The sequence below is a fragment of the Muntiacus reevesi genome, chromosome 5, assembly GCF_963930625.1.
Source record: "Muntiacus reevesi chromosome 5, mMunRee1.1, whole genome shotgun sequence".
Taxonomy (NCBI): domain Eukaryota; kingdom Metazoa; phylum Chordata; class Mammalia; order Artiodactyla; family Cervidae; genus Muntiacus; species Muntiacus reevesi.
Genome location: NC_089253.1, coordinates 83,599,868 through 83,623,287, shown reverse-complemented (window position 1 = coordinate 83,623,287; position 23,420 = coordinate 83,599,868). Strand labels below are relative to the sequence as shown.

Sequence of the window (23,420 nt, the reverse complement as noted above, 5' to 3'; positions counted from 1 at the left end):
GTGCAAAGGAGCACAAGAGCTACTACAAACAATATATGCCAACAAATTGGATAAGTAGAAGAAAGGGGAAAGGGTCCTACAAACATGCACTCTTCCAAGACTGAATCAAAGAGAAACAGGAAACCTGAACAGATCAACAAGTAAGAAGATCAAATCAGTAATCAAAAACCTTGACACAAAAGAAGCCCAGAACTAGATGGCTTCACAAGTATATCATACATGAATCCTCAAACTCTTCCCAAATATTAGAGCAGGGAACACTTCCAAACTTATCTTACAAGGCCAGCGTTACTCTTATACCAAAGCTATATAAGGACATTGTAAGAAAAAAATTACAGGCCAATATCCCTGATGAACATAAATGCCAAGCGATCAAAATATTAGTAAACTGAAGTCAATACCATATTGGAATTATCATAAACTATGATCACACTTCCTGATTTCAAATGACATCACAAAGCTATAGTTATCAAACAGCATAATAATATCATAAAAACAGACACATAGACCAAATGAACAGAAGCAAGGGCTCAGAATAAACAGATGCATGTACAGTCAATTAATCCTCGACAAGGACACTAAGCAGACACAATGGGGAAAGGATAGTCTCGTCAATAAATGATGGTAAGAAAACTGGATATTCACATGCAAAAGAATAAAATTAGACCCTTAGCTTATTACATACAACATGTACAAAATCTAAGTAAAAAATAAATTAAAAACTTAAATGTAATGTCTGAAACCATAAAACTCCCAGAAGATCACAAAACAGAGAAGCTCTTTGACGCTGGTCTCGGCAATGATTTTTTTGGCTATGGCACCAAAAGCACAGGTAACAAAAGCAAAAATAAACAAGTGGAGCTACATCAAACTGAAAAACTTCTGCAAAAAAAAAAAAAAACAAAACGAAAAGATAACCTACAGAATGGGAGAAAATAGCAGCAAACCAAGTATCTGAGAACAGGTTAATAGCCAAAATATTGGGTTGGCCAAAAAGTTCATTCAGGTTTTTCCACATGATAAAAGGAACTCATGTAACTCAATGGCAAAAGAAACAAACAAAAATAGCCTGATTAAGAAATGGGCAAAGGACCTAAACTGACATTTTCCCTACAGAAAACATACAAATGACCAATAGGTATATGAAAAGGTGTCCAGCATCACTAATCATCAGGGAAAAATCATATCCTTGATGAGGTATCACCTCACACTTATGAGGTTGACTAGCATGCAAAAGAGGTAACAAGTGTTGATGAGGGTACAGAGAAAAGGGAACCCTTGTATACTGTTGGTGAAAATATAAATTGGTGCAGCCTTTAGGAAAAACAGGCTTCCCTGGTGGCTCAGACAGTAAAGAAACTGCCTGCAGTGCAGGAGACCTAGGTTCAATCCCTAGGTCAAGAAGATCCCCTGGAGAAGGGAATGGCAACCCACTCCAATATTCTTGCCTGGAGAATCCCATGGACAGAAGAACCTGGAAGTTCATGGGGTTGTAAAGAGTCAGACACAACTGAGCAACAAACACTTTTACTTGTGGAAAATAGTAAGGAACTTCCTCAAAAAATTAAAAATAGAATTACTGTATGATCCTGCAATCTCACTTCTGGGTATATATCCAAAGGAAATGTAGTATATACTATCAAAGAGTTACCCGTACTCCCATGTTCACTGCAGTGTCAACTATGACAGATTAAACATGGAAGCAACCTAAGTGCCTATCAGTGGAGATATATATGTGTATGTATGTGTGTGTGTGTGTATATATATATACAATTGAATATTATTCAGCCTTAAAAAAAGAAGGAAATCCTGCCATGTGCAATAATATGGGTGAACCTGCAGGACATTAGGCTAAGTGAAATATTCCAGACACAGAATGACAAATACTGCATGATCTCATATGTGGAATCTAAAGTTGAACCCGTAGAAGCAGAGAGTGTAGTGGTGGTTGCCAGGGGCTGAGGGGGTAGGGGGAATGGGAGAAGTTGATCAAAGTATACCAGTTTTTCAGTTTTAAAATGAATGAGTTCTGGAGACCTAATATAGAGCATAGTATATTAACTATAGTTAGTAACACCATAGTTAATAACATTGTATTATATTCTTGAAATCTGTTAAGACAGTAGATCTTAAGTGTTATCAAAATTAAAAAATAAGCAACTAGGTGAGGTGACAGAAGTGGTTATTAGCTTGATTGTGGTAATCTCATATATTCATATACAAATCATTATGTTGTAAATCTCAGATACATACATTTGTCAGTTATATTTCAATAAAGCTGGAAAGTGCAACAAAAAATTCAAGGTATGGTACAGAATATGCAAATAGCTGCCTTTTGTTAGAGGCATGAGAGGATAAGAATAGTTATATCTGCAAGTCATATTTGCATAAAAATGCTCTGGATTATCTACTTGAAATGAATACAAATGAGTATCTAGGAAATGTAGGAAGAGTCAGGGAAGTGGGGTTGAGAAAAAAAAAAATCCAAAACTCTGTAGCAGCAATCAGTGCTTTTTATTGTCTAGAATAAATCCATAAAATGGATAAACTCTATTATGGAATCTGCTTTTGCAAACAAAGGCAATAAAAAGGACCAAGGGGGAAAGTAGCTCATGTTACTTCCCCAAATCATTTACTGCAGTAGCTACAGAAGATGGGTGAAGGCAGTTGGTTTTCAGTTGGCACCAGGATTGGGTGGATGGTAGAAGGGATAGCCCAACAGTACAGAATTATGTTAATAAAGACAGTAAAAACTTACTAGAGTGGGAATGTGTTCTTTTAGAGATGGAGAAATACCTGGAAAGCCAATTGTTTGTTGTTTTAGTCGCTAAGTCATGTCTGACTCTTTTGCAACCCTATGGACTGTAGCCTGCCAGGCTCCTCTGACCATGGAATTTTCCAGACAAGAATACTGGAGTGGGTTGCCATTTCTTCTCCAGGGGATCTTCCCGACCCAGGCGTCAAATCCACATCTCCTTCATTGGCAGGCAGATTCTTTACCACTGAAATTCTTTGCCACCATGGGAGCCCTTAGGAAAGCCAATCAGTTCAGTCAGTTCAGTCGCTCAGTTGTGTCCGACTCTTTGCGACCCCATGAATCGCAGCATGCCAGGCCTCCCTGTCCATCACCAACTCCCGGAGTTTACTCAAACTCATGCCCATCGAATCGGTGATGCCATCCAGCCATCTCATCCTCTGTTGCTCCCTTCTCCTCCTACCCCAATAGGATACTATAAATTAAGTGATAAGACATACTTAAGAAAAATTCATAATGTATCTTCTCCTTTCATCCAAGTAGACCTTTCAGAGATCGCTACTCTGGAAACCGGAGAGATAGGAAGATGTAAATAGCTGCTTCTAACCAAGATTATGACTTCATCAATGGTGGAGGACACAGATCAGAGGTTTCCAGTTTTCCAACTTCAGAGAAGATATCAGGAGTTTGCAAATCACATTAGGGTCCCCCCTCCCCAAAACCTAAGAAAACTAGCATTTTATCTAATTCAAGAGCAGAACTTCTAAACATAAGGGTTTCCCCCCATCCTATTGGGGTCTCTACTTGAGAAAACTAATCTTTTAAACTTAATTTCACTTTAAGAAAATACAGATCTCTGCATTTGGATAATTTCTCAAACCGAATTGGAAAACATTATAAGAAGGTTGTCTACAAACAGTACCAAGATGACTCGTTCACCAAACGCCTGGAGGATCCCAGCAGCAAAGCAAATGGGATCTTGGGCCCTGTTATCAGAGCCCAGGTCAGAGATACACTGAAAGTAAGTAACAGAAATACAGAATCATGGGAGAACTTGAAAAGTGAAAAACAGATTATAAGTACTGGTTATTTTTTTTAACGTGACCATGTAATTTTTAATTCAAATGTGGTTTTAATTCTTTTTTGTATTTGCACTTATTATAGCCTATCTCATAATACAAATCATCTAAAATAGTTGATCAGATTATAAAGGAATAAACCACGGAGCCAATGTAACTGGGGAGAAGGATAAAGTGGGGACAAGGAAAATATAGCCAAGGATAAGTATAATGAAACACATACCATATGCTCCTATAATGTTGTCTGCAAATTTTGTCCTAGGATTTCTGGCAGCCAAAATAAACAGGTAAATAGGTCAGGCAAGATTCACAGTAGTCATAAAAGAAGTACAATTTCCCCTGTTATTGAGACTTAGAAGAAGTTATCCTATGGATACTTAAAAAGAGCATGGTGTGTGATGTGGTAGATGAAATCCTTGACCCATCTACAACTGGTATGATAAATTTAAAAGCTGCATAGTTTTTTATTTAATTATATTTATTTTTAATTGATTGATGATTCTTTAAAATAATGGTTTGATTTCTTTTTTGGAGGCCTGGGGGTCTTCTGCTATCATTTAGAGGTTACTCTGTAGGAGTTGTTCCATATTGTAATGAGTTTTTGATGTATTTGTGGGGAGGCAGGTGATCTCCCTGTTTACTCCTTGATCATCTTCTTCCACTTCCTAAAAATTGCATAGCTTTTTAAAATAATGTTTATCATTATATCTGAGAACATAGATGAAAACAGTTCATCAATGTGGTCTAAGCATGTAGCTCTCTGATGATTGGTCTCTGATGAAGGTAAATTTTGATATGTGGCAAGAACACTGAGTGTTCCTCAGGCAGGTTTCTTTATATGTTGTATCATGTCATCACCTTACCTTTTGATAAGAACTAGACAGTGAGAATTAAAAGTTGCAATCTTTGGCTAGATTCTAGGGTGAATATAATCTGCAGATTAAGGATGACCCAAATGCTTTGGCAAGCAACCAAGTAGAAGATAAGATTAAGGTTCTCTTCTGAAGATTAAGGAGGCTAATTAGGACTCTTGTGTGATGAAGCTGCTTCCTTCATCTCTTCATGGGAATGAACTAAGAGGATATTTGCAGACAAAGCCAATTCTATTCATTAAAAAAAATAAATAAGTAACCAAACGGCAGAAAGCCACCTTTCTCTTGTTTCTCTCTTCCTTTCCTCATTTCTGATCCCTTTTAGGTGCTCTTAGAATGTATAATGATGCCTCATTGGAAATTCAAGAGCTGGTTATTTGCTATGGCCCATCAAGAAGACAGTTTTTGGGGGACTTCCCTGGTAGTCCAGTAGCTACAACTGCACTTCCAGTGCAGGGGACCTGGCTTCGATCCCTGGTCAGGGAACTAGAATCCATGTGCCACAACTAAGAGTTTGAATGCCGCAGTTATATGACTCTGTATGACTAGAAGATCGAAGATCCTACATGCCCCATCTAAGACCTGGTGCAGCCATGTAAAATAAATAAATATTTAAAAAAGAATAAGATGGCATCAGGGACAAGGGTTTGGGAGATCTGGCAGACTGGAGAAGGGAAGGAGCAGATTCAAAGGCAGATGTGGTCCAAGCCAAAAGGAGAGGGGAAGGGAGATGGGGCTCAACTTGGAGAGGGTAATGTACTGTGAGGAAAATGTCACTTCTAAGGTCAGACTTCTCTTTCCATTTTCCACCTTACTATGTAAGGGGAACTCTCTCAAATACATCTGCCAGGTGATGGGGAGAGGTTGCCCCTCAGATACACAGTTATTAGTTTGCATTCACCTAAAGACACATACATACCATCCAACAAGTAAATACGCAAAGCTAGCATTGTCTATTCTCATGATTGACCTTAAATCCTGAAATAATGGATTCGAGTTAATTTTATAGATCGTGTTCAAAAATATGGCCAGCCGCACCTACAGCATTTACCCTCACGGTGTGACCTTCTCTCCTTATGGCGATGAAGTAAACTCTTCCTCAACCTCAGGTTTGAATCTTTCACATCTACTGAACGAAACTACTGACCTCTGAGAGACTGTCATATTGTCCTACTATCCTTCTTGCCTGTTAGTATAACTTGTACCGTCAGATAGTATACGTGTAGTGTGTGTGCTAAGCTGCTTCAGTGTCCAACTCTTTGCGACCCTAATGATTATAACCTACCAGGCTCCTCTGTCCACGGGATTCTCCAGGCAAAAATACTGGAGTGGGTTGTCATGCCCTCCTCCAGGTGATCTTCCCGACCCAGGGATCGAACCCACATCTCCTGTGTCTCCTGCATTGACAGGCAGGTTCTTTACCACTAGTGCCGCCTGGGAAGCCTCAGTATACATGTAGGGGTATCCTCAGAATCACAACCAAACACTGCTCACTTCAGGGATTTTGTTTATCGTGGTGACTACAAAGTATGGTTTCCTTTGTTAGTGCAATAAGCGGCCTCAAGTGGACCAATATCTGATAATTACAAGCTATCCAGAGCTCTGGACGTCTTCCAGGAGGCTCAGTGGTAAAGAATTTGCATGCCAATGCAGGAGCCTCAGGAGACACAGGTTCAATCCCTGGGTCAGGAAAATCCCCTGGAGGAGGAAATGGCAACCCACTCCAGTATTCTTGCCTGGAAAATCTCAAGGTCAGAAGAGCCTGTTGGGCTATAGTCTATAGGGTCGTAAAAGAGTTGCATATGACTTGAGAGACTAAAAAGCAACAAGTCAGAGTTCTATCAAATGGAGCTTAATATAAAAAGAATATCCCTTTCTCAACACCAAGTCTACTGAGAGCTCAATTATTTTAAATTACTCATTCATTTTTTACTTATTTATTTTTTCCGTGAAATAATTTTGAAAATCAAAACCAATTTTGAATATATTTTCTTTTAGGTAGTAACACCATGATCAGAGCAGTTCAACCAGGGGAAACCTACACTTATAAGTGGAACATCCTAGAATCTGATGAACCCACAGAAAATGATGCTCAGTGCTTAACAAGACCATACTACAGTAATGTGGACATCACCAGGGACATTGCTTCTGGACTGATAGGGCTTCTTCTAATTTGTAAGAGCAGATCCTTGGATAAACGAGGCATACAGGTATTTCGTCCCTGAAGTAACCTTTCAGAAATTGAGAATTTCTGATGGGAATAGAGTATTTCTCCTTGTTAAATAATGGGGCTTTTGCTTCTGAAGAATAGAAAATATTTAGTAGTCCCTCTTCAGCATGAATGTAACAAGGCTTATTCCTTTAGTTACTTTATTGTCTTATTTATTTCTTAGATAAGTCTTATATGGACTCTACTGGAGAAGACAAATCTCCAGTGCTATAACTGCATTTTTTGTTTGTTTCAAATTCCAGATCTTCCATACTGGCTACATGATAAGCAAGTCACTTAGTTTCTCTTAATTTTTTCCTTTCATTAAAACAGTATTATTCTTTCCTAAAATTTTTACAGAGCTGTTTCAGGGCTCAGTGAGACATCACCTGGTAAAAGTGACTCTCACAAGGGCTTTGTTCACAATGGGTTGACAGATGTCTGAATTTATGGCTCCGCGGGTCCCGAGACCTGTGTGCCTTTGGTTTCTGAGAACTCAGTGCTGTAGGTAATCCATAGGCTAGGATGTTAATCACTGAACACAGCACTTTTATCCTCCAGAGGGTAGCAGACATTGAGCAGCAGGCTGTGTTTGCTGTGTTTGATGAGAACAAGAGCTGGTACATCGAGGACAATATCTACAAGTTTTGTGAAAATCCTGAGAGGGTGAAACGTGATGATCCCAAGTTTTATGAGTCAAACATCATGAGTAGTAAGTCGGAGTGTTCTTTTTATCCATCAGTTTCTTATTCCTGTGGCTGAAGTGTGATTGTATCAAGAGGCAGAGGTGTGAATCAGAATCCACTCACCTCTTAGTCTCACTTCCAATCCAGGAATTTGGTGATGAAATTACTGGGTGATAAAGAAATCTTTTTACAGCAAGAGGTCAATGCTTGTTATCCTTCGATGCTCTGTTGATTTCCTGCTTCAAATATGTGTGTGTGTGTGGGGGGGTGTGCACGAACACATGTACATGAACACATGCTCTGAGCAGGGAAGAGCAGGGTGAAGGGTGTGGGTTGGTGAGGGAAGAGGCCTTGGTCAGCGGTATCTGAGAATTTTAGACTGGGTGCAAGGTGAATAGTCTTTATGCCCAGGGCAGAAACAAGGTAAATGATCTAAAGCTAGACTGTCAAATCAAACTGAGCAAAATGCAAACAGGGAGCCAAGAGTCTTGAAAAGCCAATCCACGAAGAGGTTTGAAATGAGCAGTAAGAAGTACAGAACAGAAAGAATAATCTGAGTCAAGATGTATCAGGCTTTTCTGTAATTTTAAAGTCCGTGCTCAAAGCCACTGCTATGGGAGGTCTGGGAGAAATTTCACTGAGCCAGCTGGAAGCAAACTTCTCCACAAGGGTCAGGGTCCCTTTCCTCAGAGCTGGGAGTCACTGTACTCACTTTCTCTCATAAGTAATCACAGAAAGGAGGACAACGTCTCCACAGTCTGTTCATATAATTTCAGGTGATTGACAGCTGATGATTATTAGTACTGGCAGTTACCAGGAAAATAACTCTGAACAAGGAGTCGGCCTCAGCTTTCTTTGCTTAATTTCATTTTGGCAACGAATCTGTCATAGTTCTAGACCAGTGCTGTCCATTTGAAATTATATATGAGCCACAAATACAATTTAAAATTTTCTAGTAGACATATTAACACTAAGGAGAGAAAGGTGAAGTTTGCTTTAGTAATATGCTTTATTTAAGATATTGCAAATATTATCATTTAAACATATAATCAATATTAAAATTAAAAGAGATTTACTTTATTTCTTACTAAGTCTTGGAAATCCAGTGTGTATTTTATACTCACAGCACGTCTCAATCCAGATTACCCATAGTTCAAGTGCCCAATAGTCACTAGTGGCTACCATATTAGAGCAGTTATAGACCATTTAGAAAAGCTTCCAGAATCAGGTACAAAGTAAAAACACATTAGGCCAGCTATATGATAAGTATTTAAGTGCTCACTAGTGCCAGGCATTATACTAGGATGAGAGTTATTGTGGTAACCCTGGCAGACATAGACCCTGCCCTCACAGAAATCATCTATGATTTTATTACCATGCTTAGTATATAAGTAAATATTGATACTGCCTAAAAATGTATCCCATTGAAAGAGAATGAAAATGTCTAAACTTGATAGCTGAGTGCAAACTAGAGATTATATAAATGCTAAGATGGAGCAATAAAAATTGCAAAATATGCAATTAATTGTATTCAATAATTAATGCTTCAAGAATTTGACTTTCTTATATTATGCTTTTTCTCCAGGTAAAATTACTCTAGATAATATTCTAAGTTGACCTTCAGAATATCTTTGAAAGCAGACCTAGAGTATAAAATATACACTTGAATATACAAATGAATGAATAAATCAATGTGAATGAAAGGCTTTGTTTTTATCCTGACCTTTCTCCCTTGGCTAACTTTAAAGAATAAGTTCTCATTTGAAAAGTCTGTGTTTGATATTCAATCTGGTAAAACTTATCCCATATAATCAGTAAGACACAACCAGAGTATCACTGGGTTATAATTAGCCACATTTCCTTTTGTTGGTATACGCCTGATGTTTTAACAGATTTCACTCTTTCAGCTATTAATGGCTATGTGCCTGAGAGTATACCCACACTAGGGTTCTGCTTTGATGACACCGTCCAGTGGCACTTCTGCAGCGTGGGAACCCAAAATGACATTTTGACCATTCACTTCACTGGGCACTCATTCATCTATGGAAAGAGGCATGAGGACACCTTGACCCTTTTCCCCATGCAGGGGGAATCTGTGACTGTCACAATGGATAACATTGGTAAGACTGGGATATTTAGAGGGGATCCTCTGCTCTGCCTGCTCTGCTGCAGCTCTTCAGACTACCACGCTTCCTGGGCTTCTCTCTCTCATTCCTGGAGGGCTTTCCTTTCAATACTATTCATGATTTCTACTGGGGGAATTGATTACTCAAATGGGCCAGTCCTTTTACATGCATTTCATTTATCCTTCTCTGGGCTAAGTGAGAAGCAAAGATATAACAGTAAAAGGATCAGGCATGACTTTGAGGAGAAAATGTGAGCATTCAGCCACAGTGCATTTCTTTCATCAAAATGCCTATGCAGCTTTTTAAGATAGCCATCCCACACTAGGGTTAGCGATAATCCAATATAATGCCTTAGAGGCGGGCTTCACAGATAGCTATGATGGGCTTTGGAATCATCAGACCCAGGTTCAAAACCTGCTCTGCTGCTTGCTATCTGTGTAACCTTGGACAAATTACTCCACCTCACTGAGCCTCAGTTTATTAATCTGAAAAACAGAACAATAACACTTTATAGAGTTGCTCTGACATTCATTGTAATATATGCCAAGTACCTAGGACTTAGTAGATAATCAATATGTTATATCTATGGAAGACTTGCCAGGAAATCACATACCATTTCAAAGAGATTCAATATTGTCCTGGATCCACTTGAATTATTTATTCCTTAGAAATATCTAGATGTTTCTTATTTCTTGGGAAACAATAGGAACAAAAGAAACAATAAGATGCTTCTTATTTCTTATTTCATCATCTTTCACCTAACTTCAGCTCTCTAACAAAATGTGCAACTCACAGAGCTTTGATACTCAAAGACCATTTCATTCTTGGGCTTCCCAGGTGACTCAGTGGTAAAAGCCCACCTGCCAATGCAGGAGACATAAGAGACCTGGGTTTGACCCCTGGGTTGGGAAGATCCCCCTGGAGAAGGAAATCGCAACCCACTCCAGTATTCTTGCCTGAAGAATTGCATGGACAGAGGAACCTGACAGGCTATAGTCCATAGGGTCGCACAGAGTCAGACATGACTGAAATGACTTAGCACACACACACATTTCATTCTTAATTCATCTCTTTTTGAATATATTCTAAAACAGTGACTCTCAAACTATTTGTGCTGAAAGTTTTTTCTCCCTAATCTGCACCGACCAATACTCTGGGTCCATATTCTGTCAAATGAGATCAGTGTGCTGATCACACAGTTGGATGTCATGGAAATGTGAAGATTACAAAAAGGTTTCCTATACACTTTCCTCTCAATTTCATTCCTTATGTCACTGTGGAACAGTAACCAGCAGTTCACAGATCAGTTGTGGTCCACAGACCACAGTATCCCTAATGAAAGTTCACTGGAAATTATCTGCTACAATGGACCGTAGGGTTTTTAATATCTTCTTCTGTACTCAGAGTTCTCTATTCTGTCTGTTTCTTTTTTGTAGGAACTTGGATGTTAACCACCATGAATTCCAATCCAAGAAGCAAAAAACTACGGCTGAGGTTCAGGGACGCTAAGTGTATCCGGAATGATGATGATGAGGACTCCTATGAGATTATATATGAAACTTCAGGATCTACAGCCAAGACTACAAGGAAAATGCATGATTCTTCAGAAATTGAAGATAAAAATGATGCTGACTTTGATTACCAGGACGAACTGGCTATAACATTAGGACTTAGGTCATTCAGAAATTCATCACTGAATCAGGAGAAAGATGAGTTCAATCTTACTGCCCTAGCTCTGGAGAAAGACTCTGAATTCATTCCTCCAAGTGCCAACAGAGCTCTTGGTTCAAATTCTTCTTCCCCAAGTCATGTTAGCAGGCTTATTGCCAACAATTTTGCAGAACCTCTGAAAACTCTTCTGCATCTGGAAGCCCCTGCAGCTGGTTCCCCCCATGCTGGCTTAGATAAGAACTCAGCTCTCAACCCTCCCATGGCAGAGCATTCCAGCCCTTATTCTGAAGACCCTAGAGAAGATCCTCCACTCTCAGATGTCACAGGGATAAGCCTACTTCCTTTTGGCAAAGGATTCAAAAATAAAAAACCTGCTAAACATCAAAGATTCCAGGCAGGAAGAGGCCGAGCAGCAAAGCGTAGGTTCTCCCAAATGGAATTCCCGGCACATAAAACCAGGACACATTTAAGCCAAGACAACTCTTCTTCTTCTAGAATGGGGCCCTGGGAGGACATTCCCAGTGATCTGTTACTCTTACAACAAAAGGATCCATCTAAGATTCTGAATGGAGAATGGCATTTGGTTTCTGAGAGAGGCAGTTATGAAATAATCCAAGATGCTAATGAAAACAAGACTGTTAATAAGTTGCCCAACAGCCCCCAGAATGCCTCACGGACTTGGGGAGAAAACATCCCTTTCAAAAAGAGTCATAGAAAGCAGAGTGGCCACCCGACATTTTTGGTAACTAAACGTAAACCTCTACAAGAAAGACAGGATAGAGGAAATAGTAGATTGAAGGAAGGCCTTTCGTTAATTAGGACACGCAGAAAGAAAAAGGAGGAAAAGACTGCATACCACATTCCTCTATCTCCAAGGAGTTTTCACCCTCTGAGAGGAGAGGTCAATGCCCCATTTTCAGACAGAAGACATAATCATTCATTGTTACTCCATGCGTCCAATGAAACATCTCTTTCCATAGACCTCAGTCAGACATTCCCCTCTATGAATGTGAGCCTTGCAGCCTCACTTCCTGACGATGACCAGACCTCACCAGATGACACCAGTCAGACAAGCTCCCCTCCAGATCTTTATCCGACAGTGAGTCCAGAGGAACACTATCAAACATCCCCTATTCAAGACTCTGATCCAACACATTCTACTACAGCTCCCAGTGACAGATCTCCCACACAGCCCAGTCAGATACCCAACCATGACGTAAGAAATAAGGGCATCCCTACTGATGTGAGTCAAATTTTCCCTTCCTTGGGACTTGAAGTCTGGCAGACAACTCCCTCTTTAGACCTCAGTCAACCATCCATCTCTCCAGACCTTGGCCAGATGGCCCTCTCTCCAGACTTCAGCCCGGAGTCTCTCTCTCCAGACCTTGGCCAGACGGCCCTCTCTCCAGACTTCAGCCCAGAATGTCTCCCTCCAAACCGTGGCCAGACGGCCCTCTCTCCAGACCTCAGCCAAGAGTCTCCCCCTCCAGACTTCGACCAGCTTGATCTCAGGCAGACATCATCTCCTCTAGATCTTGATCAGACATCCCACACTTCTGAATCTAGTCAGTCATTGCCTCTTCCAGAATTTGGTCAGACTTTCCCTTATGCAGATATTGGTGAGATGCCATCTCCTCCACCAGACTCGACACTAAATAACACTTTTATACCAGAAGAATTTAATCCACTGGTTGTAGTAGGCCTCAGTAGAGATGATGGAGACTACACTGAAATTATTCCAAGGCAGAAAGAAGAGAGCAGTGAAGAAGACTATGGTGAATTTGAGTTTGTAGCCTATAATGACCCTTACCAAACTGATCTTAGGACAGACATCAACTCCTCCAGAAATCCTGACAACATTGCAGCATGGTACCTCCGCAGCAACAATGGAAACAGAAAAAATTATTACATTGCAGCTGAAGAAATATCCTGGGATTATTCAAAATTTGTGCAAAGGTTTGACCAGTTCTTATATTCTCATTTTTTCCACTAAAGCTAAAAAAGTAATTACAACAATCTAAGGAGATGCTTTTGGACAAATCATACTAAGTATAATTTAGTTCCCCTATATAGTGCAACTTGGCTTAGACTGTTTCCATTGTCAATTCCAAGATAAGCTTTTCCACTTCAGGTGACATCTGGACAACACAAGAGCCATCACTGTGAGAAGTCTTTGATATGCTGTATTTAAATCAGCACCTTCCTCTCTCTTCTTTTCTCATCAAAGATGTTCCTACTTCTTCTTGCTCTAGTGCAGAGCCCAATCTATCAATGTTGTTGTTGTTTAGTTGCTAAGTCATGTCTGACTCTTTGTGATCCCATAGACTATAGCCCGCCAGGCTCCTCTGTTCATGGGATTTCCCAGGAAGAATACTGGAGTGGGTTGCCATTTCTTCCTCCAGGGATCTTCCCCACCTAGGGATCAAAACTGCATCTCCTGTGTCTCTTGCATTGGTAGGCAGATTCTTTACCACTAGCACCACCTGGGAAATGACTTATCAATAGCTATAGGATAATCAATATTATTTCACTGAAGTTGGCGTCAAATCTAAATTTGTGATGTAGAAATCTCCTTTTGCCATTATTTAACAAAAACATTTTAAAATTGTCTACTGATCAGTATGAAGTATACACCATCTTGGTGAAGATTAAGTCAAATTCCATATGATTCCAGTAGCAGAGGTCAAGGGTATAAAGTAGCTTAGAAGCAAAAGGCAAGTTTATACCCTCGATAGAGCCATTCATTAGATTATGATTCATCTTGATTGGAACTTTCATTTTAAGTTGGTTTATATCATCACTCAGTTAATAATTCTTTGTGTGTATGTGTGCTCAGTCGTGTCTGACTCTTTGTGACCCCATGGACTGTAGCCCGCCAGGCTCCTCTGTCCATGGGATTCCCCAGGCAAGAGTACTGGAGTGGGTTGCCATGCCCTCCTCCAGAGGATCTCCCCAACCCAGGGATCGACTTGCATCTCTTATGTCTCCTACATTGACGAGCAGGTTCTTTACCACTAGGGCCGCCTGGGAAGCCCAATAACTCCTTAATGAGGGCTTATTCTCTCCTAGGCATTGTGCTAAGTGCTGAGACGATAAAAGAGAATATAAACGCACATGACTCCTGCTCTGATGGAACTTGTGTCTAGTTGGGCAGGTAGATATGAACCAAGTACTCATATAAATAAGTGTAAAAAAAATAACCATGATGAAGACCAATAAGGAAAGGTGATTGACGGTGATATGAGAAGTGGGAAGTCTGACTGGAAAAGTGACATTTGAGTTGAGATCTGAAAATGAACAGGAGGTAGAGAGTGGAGAGCATTCTAGACAGAGAGAACAGCATGATGAAGGCCCTGGGGAAGGAGGAAGCCCTGAGACTGAAGGCCTCTGTAGCTGGAGCTCAAGATGAGGGTCCGTGCTAAGAAAGTGTTTGGCTAGCTATGTAGAGATAAGATACTACTAGGCTTTGTGGGCCCTGGGAAGAATTTTGATGTTTTTGAAAGAGCAGTGAGAAACCCTTCAAAAGTCTTAAGTCACTTCTAGTTGATTGGAATATTTGCAGTCTTTTTAACAAAGGAGTTACACCAAGTGGGCCCCAAGATCCACTTCAGCTCTAACATTTTAGGGTTCTAGCCACTTTTCAACCATAGAGTTGAAGGAGTTGTTGCAATTTTGTAAGTGGATTGACTTACAACAGAGAGTTTTTAATGGATTGACTTGCATTTTTAAAAGTTACTTTTCATTTTAATTTGCTCAAGTGTGGAAAACCACATTGACCTGGGTTCTGTATTCTGGGATGGCAATATAGAGAAAGAAGAGAAAGGGGTACGAGAAGCAACTACAAATTCTTGGGGATAGCTGATGACATGGTAGCTGATGGCCATGTTTATACTGTCCAAATAAAGCCTATAGCTTTCACAAAAGCTAGCTGTTACCCTAATAAATTAAAATCAAAATGCAACTAGAGTAAGCAAACACAACACATGAAGTGATTCAGAAAAATTATTTCATTAATCTGATGCCTGACATTTTCATATTAAAACTCTGTGAGTTTAAGAGACTTTCTCCTGTGACTTCCTATTCAAATGTAACACCCTTTACTATATGAGAATAACTAGTTTATCTGGGGATTGCTAAGCAAGTTCCTGAGGGAGTAAGGTTTCCTAGAATGTAAAGAGATGAAACCAGTTTCTTCAAAATCCTATGTCCCATTCCAGATATGCAACCTTTTTAACGGCAAAGTTGTCTTGCTCCTGCCCATGTATGTTGTCTGGGAGAATCCCATGGACAGAGGAGCCTGGCCAGCCACAGTCCATGGGGTCACAAAGAGTCAGACATGACTGAAATGACTTAGTACACACATTCATGTATGTTCTAGGGGACTGTATACCATGCTTAGAGTCTGGAAGAATGGGATTAATAGGGTAGCAAGACTAGAAGGAAGGCAGAATGGGATTCTCTAATGATGGCTCGTATTGTATAACATATACTATGAGATTGATGGGTGAGCTTCTGGCCTGTTTCCCAGACTCTTGGAGAAGGAAATGGCAACCCATTCCAGCATTCTTGCCTGGACTATCCAATGGACTGTAGCCTGTCAGGCTCCTCTATCCATGGGGTCGCAAGAGTTGGACACGACTTAGCAACTAAACCACCCAGACTCTAGGGAAATTTAAGATTCAGTAGGAAAATTTGATGTGCTCTAGCCCCAGACTGAGCTGGTGAACTACATGCAGAATAATGTGATTTAGCAAAAGCAAACATGGGGAGAGTGGCTACTTTCAGAATATAAAACACCTACCCATCCAGTGGCCTTTACAGAGGTGATCCTCCAAATCAACTGAACATTACCATCTGCCTGTCCCAAACCCTGGCACTATTCCATTGCATGACTTTCTCTATTTTTAAAATTAAAATCTGCCATGTTGATAGCTGATAATATTTGTCATTCATTAATTGTAGTTGTTGCTGTTCGGTTGCTAAGCTGTGTCTGACTCTTTGCGACCCCATGGACTGCAGCCCACCAGGCTCCTCTGCCCATGGGATTTCCCAGGCAAGAGTACTGGAGTGGGTTGCCATTTCCTTCTCTGGGGGATCTTCCCAACCCAGGGATCCAACCCACATCTCCTGCATTGGCAGGCAGATTCTTTACTGCTGAACCACATGGGAAGCCTTATTCATTAATACATAAAATAAATATCTACTTACTATTTGCCAGGTACCTTGCTAGGCATTGGAAATAAAAATTATAAGCAAGCTAAGCACAGTCCCTGATTTCACGGGACTTTCACTCTAATGCTAGAGTCAGATTTTAATAGATAATCTCGCAGACAAGTAATATATAATTTACTATATATATGGTAGAAACCCTATAAGAATACTACAGGAATTTACTATATATACTACAGTAATTTTGTAGAAATGTAGGGGATGTTAGAGAGAGATTTGATCCAGTCTAAAGGGTCATAGGAGGATATGCTTAGAAACAATACGTGAGATGGGAGCTGAATGATATTTACTGGCTTATGATTTTAGTCACTTATAGTTTAACTCATTTGCTCATCAAATATTTTCAAATATCTTGTTTATACTAGATGCTATGTTCAGAAACAGATTATTTCCTCAACTCTTTGAATGGTCTTTAATTTGTTCTTTTAAACAAATGCTTTCATTTGTTTAATGAAACAAATACTTTCATTTCAGTGAAGACAATGATGATATTCCAGAGGACACCGTATACAAGAAAGTAGTTTTCCGAAAGTACCTTGATAGCACTTTTACCAAACGTGATCCTCAGGGGGAGTATGAAGAGCATCTTGGCATACTTGGTCCAGTCATTAGAGCTGAAGTGGATGATGTTATCCAAGTAAGTTATCTTTTGAGCACTGATAAAATCAGAGGAATTTCCACAAGCACCGGAGGGCTGTAGAGATGGAAGTGGCAAGAAAGCTATAGGTGACTTACTTATTTTCTAAAATTAACAAATAACTACATTTCTTTTCAAGACTCCTTACCAACTCACTTGCCACTCTTCAAGAAAAAAAAAAGAAATGATGTCATAATTGTATTTCTTCCCCTGCCAAGTTCCTGTTCATTCTATATGGGCCAATTTCATCTCTCTGAAGAAACTTTCTTGAATTCTCCCAACCTCTCCTAAACATTCAACTGAATTGCTCCTCCCAGGCATTCCCACCAAATCCCATCAATACTTTGCTTACAGCACCTTTGTCTCCAGATTTTTAACTGGAATTCACATGTGCATATCTCTTTACACCAGTAGCTTGAAATCTTATTGTGGGTTAAACCAAAGCCTAATTCATTTTCAGATCTGTAGCACCTATCTTTATCATTTCATTTGTAGATAATCTTTGAGCCTAAAAACAAACCTGTTTTGGTGTTTCTGGAGAAAACTACATGGGCCCTATCTCATTGGATGGTTGTAAAATTAGATTAAATAATACATAAAAATTACTTTGCAATTCAAAGCATTCAATATATCTTAGATTCAATTGAATAGCCATCCAGTTTAGCCCATAATGCTGACATTCTGGGGGTTGGGCTTTATTAAGCTTAAATACATTTGTGAATCATTCTTTTCTTTTTAGGTTCGTTTTAAAAATTTAGCATCTAGACCATATTCTCTTCATGCCCACGGGCTTTCCTATGAAAAATCATCAGAAGGAAAGACTTATGAAGATGACTCTCCTGAATGGTTTAAGGAAGACAATGCTATTCAGCCCAATAGGACTTACACATATGTATGGCATGCCACTATACAATCAGGGCCAGAAGACCCTGGATCTGCCTGTCGGGCTTGGGCCTACTACTCAGCAGTGAACCCAGTAAGCATAGCCATTGAAAATTTTTGTTGTTCCCCTAAGCTGAGTCCATCAAATGGAAATTTCACGATTATTTCCTAGTAAATATCTGTCCTGCTTTCCATGAGGAATGTGTTAGGATCAGGATCCACAGTCAACTGCTACCAAAACCAAGGACTCTCCATGCAGATCTTCAGAAGACAGTGAGAAGCATTTGTTCAGTGGAAAGGAGGAAGGATTACTTAAATGGTTAGCCCCAGTTAGAGGGACTGCCTTTACAGAGGAAGATGTTTATCTGCAACTTCCTTGAATAAGTATTAGCTTTCTTCTGCTTTTTCTTTTTTTTAATAAAAAAAACTATAAATTCAAGACTCCCCCCATTTTGATGGTGATAGAGAGAGCACAGACTGAGATTTCAATTTCTATCCTATCACTTACTGTGTAGCCCTAGGAAAGTTACTTGATCTCTCTCAGCCCCAGTTCCCAGAGTTAAAAATGAGGCAACAGCACAGAGCGTGTGGAGTAGGCACTTGGTAATATTTGTTCAATGAATTTATTTTTTACCATATAGGATTGTTGTCAGAATTAAATAAGTTACTATAGGCAAAATATTTAACCTAATAGATGCTCAATAAATAGTATTTGTAATACTGTTCCTATCATTATCATCATCACAATTATCATTACTACCATGCTGAAATAAGGGATTAATTAGAGGGAGGCAATATGAGCATCACAGAATTAGACAATAAATATCCAGGTTTATTAAGCTATAATTCATTTATAATCTTCAAATTCAGAGTCTCTGAGGTCTCCTTTTCAACAGGATCAGTGATTGTCAGAAGAGCAAAGAAAATCGTGAGAAACCATGAATGTATGCTGTCTGCTCTTCCTGTCTTCCAGGAAAAAGATATCCACTCGGGTTTGATAGGGCCTCTTCTGATCTGCCGAAAAGGGACACTACATAAGAAGACCAACATGCCTGTGGACATGAGAGAATTTGTCCTACTTTTTATGGTCTTTGATGAAAAGAAGAGCTGGTATTATGACAAGAAGCCCACAAGGTCTTGGAGACGTGTATCCTCAGAAGGAAAAAACTCCCATGAGTTTCATGGTATTTTCCTCTGACTTTGATCTCATCTCTGAACCAGCTTACTGGGTGACAGTGATTCCTGCCCACAGGTCTTCTCAAAATCAGATATAAGATGCTTCTGTGGAAACAGGAGCTCTAACTTAAACCAGATCCTTAAATGTCCACAAGGCTGATGTCACCTGGCAGGTGACAGTGTAGGTGAAAGAGAGCAGACAAATCTGAAAGAGAGCAGAGCTTTCTTTTCTCTTCTCCTACTGTCTCTAGGCCTTTCAGCCCAGGATGCTTGGTCTCAGGGTAGGAAGCACATCCTCTGAAAACCTCTCAACCCAGTGGGAAAGCACAGACTGCAGAATCAGACAGGCTGTCTCGTGGCTATGTCCTTTACCTGCTGAGTACCCTCAAGGCCCTGCTTCCTGATTATTCAAGGAAAGGCTAAAATGCATCCTGTTTAATTTTAGTTTTGAATTTAATGTCATCTAAATTGCTGTAATTTGGTAATCTTCCACCTTCGAACTTATCAGGGTATTTGATAAGCAGACCACCTATGCCTGGCCTCTGCAGTATGCACTAAGTAAATATGTGTTGGATTAATAAACGAATGAATGAATTCTATCACTCAGCTAAATTCAGCAAATGTTTATTGAGTACCTACTACTTTGAACATCTTTTCTTCTCTATCCTGATGTAATGGTTTGACCAAATAACTGCTGGAGATAACCTTTATTCTTAGGAAATCTATTCACAGAAACTAAGATGAGGAGGTGAGGCTGATGTTATGAGGATGTAAACAGGTGCTCTCATAACTGATATAATTTTAAGGGGGCCAAAATGATCTCAACTCTTCTCCCTCCAAAAATTCATTTGCTTGGTTCCTGAAATTCCACAATAGTTCCTTTAACTTTAGAAAAATAAACAACAACAGCTACCACCACTACAAAACTTCCCTCACTTCAGTCCCAATTAAGTGCAAGATGACCCTAAGCTTTATCATTAAAATTTTATACATACTCTTTTTTAAGATGTTTTTAAGATGAAAACATACACACTTCAGTAAGGGTAGAGTTGATAAAGTCTGAGAACCCTGGACATCCCAGCTGGGAAAGGGGCAGAGGAGCACTCAAACAAATGAGAGGATAAACATGAATCTCTAAGGTTGGTGGGTCCAACAAAAACAAAGTGCAACTTCCTAACTTTGCCTGGAATTCTCTCTGAATTTCAGAGGCCTTAGGCTGATACACTGCATATCCCCTTACTTACCCTCTTTTCTCTAAAAACTAGAGTTCACTTTTCTGCCCATATTAGTCCTTATCTTTTAAGTAGCCCAGGAAAATTCATATTATAAATGTAAAGAATAAATGGATAAAGCATGGAACAGGAAACATGTAAATTTGAGGAAAAGAGTGATAAACTGCTTGGAAAGGGGACTCACCCACACTTCTGCTGCAGGCTGGTGTGAGGAGGAGAAGTGGTTCTGCTTCAGTCTCTCACTGATATGAGGAACTGTAGGCGGTCTCTTACTATGCCTGGGCAGGGTTGGGGGGTGGGTAGGCATGTGAGTAATAAAGAAGATGGGTGGTGAGTGGAGGGCCCCATATTTCCTTACCAGCCTCCCTCCTGGTAGACACAGATTTCTAATTGACTGCAACTTTCTGTCCTTTCAGCCATCAATGGGATGATCTACAACTTGCCCGGCCTAAGAATGTATGAGCAAGAGTGGGTGAGGTTGCACCTGCTGAACTTAGGCGGCTCCCGAGACATTCACGTGGTTCACTTTCATGGCCAGACCTTGCTAGAAAACGGCACTCAACAGCACCAGTTAGGGGTCTGGCCCCTTCTACCTGGTAAAATACTTGGCAATGAAAAGCGGTCCCAGTAACAAATGGCGAGGCTGTAACTTGGCATCTGTAACTCTCTCCCACTCCCTCTTTGTGCATCTCCTTCCAAAGCAGTCAGGCATGGGCTCTGACATGGATCCTGGGCAAAGCTATATTCCAAACCTGCATGCAGAGTACAGAAGACTCGGCCAGTGTCTGCACTGTTTGCACCACAGCACAGACTAGATCTGCAGCCCAGCTTGGTTCTACGGAGATGCTATGTCTAGTGCAGATTCTTCCAAGCCTTTATGTGTCATGCAGGCCAGGTCTTAAGCGGATTACAAAATGAATCCCACAAGGATCAGGCATCTAAAACATTCCATTGGGCAGAGATCAGAGACTAACCAGGATTTCAGTGTTCTTGAATTCTACTCCTCAGTCTTATCACCCTGATATCTGTGGGCTGTTGGAATCTGAATCTTAAACTGACTTATGAAGTGAAGAATATATATTTTTTTAAGAATATATTTTTAAATGATTATAAAAGCCAAAGAATAATAAAGATATTTAAATCTTTTCATATGCAAAATAATGACTAGGTTTAAACAAACTCCAACCTTCAAAAAGGATGTTTATGTCCCAATGAATTGCTTGTAGGTGTGTGACTAGGGGTGCGTTTGATACAACTGATCCTCAAACTGTAGTGGGCATAATAAAAACCTACAAAGCTGGTTAAAATGCAGATGCTTTAAAGAGAGATTTTGCTCTCAGAGACTTTGATCTGGTAGAACTTGGGCAGGAGCCCAGCAGTCTGCATTTTTAATAAGGAGCCCAGCAGTCTGCATTTTTAATAAGCAGCGTACCTTCCACAAATGGTATCTGATAAGCTAGTCAGGGCACTTCCTTGACAGGATTTTGAGTGAGGAAGTTGCCGTGTGAATCAGCCTCAGAAGTAGGCACACTAGTCCAATCAGGCCCGATGTGGTTAAGGACGGGGGAAGACAGGCTCCCCAGGTGGCGCAAAGGGTAAAGAACCCGCCTACCAATGCAGGATATATGGGTTTGATCCCTGGGTTGGGAAGATCCCCTGGAGGAGGACATGGCACCCACTCCAGAATTCTAGCCTGGAGAATCCCATGACAGAGGAGCCTTGTGGGCTACAGTCCATGGGGTCACAAAAGAATTGGACACGACTGAGCGACTAAAACAACCATCACACACTGAGTAAGCTAGAGCCTCACAGCAGGAGGTTCCTTGAAACTTCTGCCTATTTATTTTGAATGCAGAGTTCCAAAGAATAGCAAGGAGAGATAAGAAAGCCTTCCTCAGTGATCAGTGCAAAGAAATAGAGGAAAACAACAGAATGGGAAAGGCTAGAGATCTCTTCAAGAAAATTAGAGATACCAAGGGAACATTTCATGCAAAGATGGGCTCGATAAAGGACAGAAATGGGATGGACTTAACAGAAGCAGAAGATATTAAGAGAGGTGGCAAGAATACACAGAAGGACTGTAAAAAAAGATTTTCACAACCCAGAAAATCATGATGGTGTGATCACTCACCTAGAGCCAGACATCCTCGAATGTGAAGTCAAGTGGGCCTTAGGAAGCATCACTATGAACAAAGCTAGTGGAGGTGATGGAATTCCAGCTGAGCTATTTCAAATCCTGAAAGATGATGCTGTGAAAGTGCTACACTCAATATACCAGCAAATTTGGAAAACTCAGCAGTGGTCACAGGACTAGAAAAGGTCAGTTTTCATTCCAATCTCAAAGAAAGGCAATGCCAAAGAATGCTCAAACTACCACACAATTGCACTCATCTCACACGCTAGTAAAGTAATGCTCAAAATTCTCCAAGGCAGGCTTCAGCAATATGTGAACCGTGAAATTCCAGATGTTCAAGCTGGTTTTAGAAAAGGCAGAGGAACTAGAGATCAAATTGACAACAACCGCTGGAACATCAAAAAAGCAAGAGAGTTCCAGAAAAACATCCATTTCTGCTTTATTGACTATGCCAAATCCTTTGACTGTGTGGATCACAATAAACTGTGGAAAATTCTGAAAGAGATGGGAATACCAGATCACCTGACCTGCCTCTTGAGAAACCTGTATGCTGGTCAGGAAGCAACAGTTAGAACTGGACATGGAACAACAGACTGGTTCCAAATAGGAAAAGGAATACATCAAGGCTGTATATTGTCACCCTGATTATTTAACTTATATGCAGAGTACATCACGAGAAACGTTGGGTTGGAAGAAGCACAAGCTGGAATCAAAATCACTGGGAGAAATATC

General features: G+C 40.2%; 1 protein-coding gene across 1 annotated transcript in view; it reads left to right on the top strand.

Annotated features, from left to right (window-relative positions):
- The window catches only part of F5 (coagulation factor V), a 78,348-nt gene that overhangs the window by 37,408 nt on the left and 17,520 nt on the right, over window positions 1-23,420 (top strand). Inside the window, exons 8-17 of the mRNA XM_065936764.1 lie at window positions 3,599-3,776; window positions 5,716-5,815; window positions 6,705-6,916; window positions 7,477-7,627; window positions 9,509-9,721; window positions 11,164-13,363; window positions 17,102-17,264; window positions 18,004-18,240; window positions 19,120-19,330; window positions 20,971-21,150. Coding sequence (XP_065792836.1) covers window positions 3,599-3,776; window positions 5,716-5,815; window positions 6,705-6,916; window positions 7,477-7,627; window positions 9,509-9,721; window positions 11,164-13,363; window positions 17,102-17,264; window positions 18,004-18,240; window positions 19,120-19,330; window positions 20,971-21,150 — 3,845 coding nt within the window. The remainder of the gene's footprint in view (window positions 1-3,598; window positions 3,777-5,715; window positions 5,816-6,704; window positions 6,917-7,476; window positions 7,628-9,508; window positions 9,722-11,163; window positions 13,364-17,101; window positions 17,265-18,003; window positions 18,241-19,119; window positions 19,331-20,970; window positions 21,151-23,420) is intronic.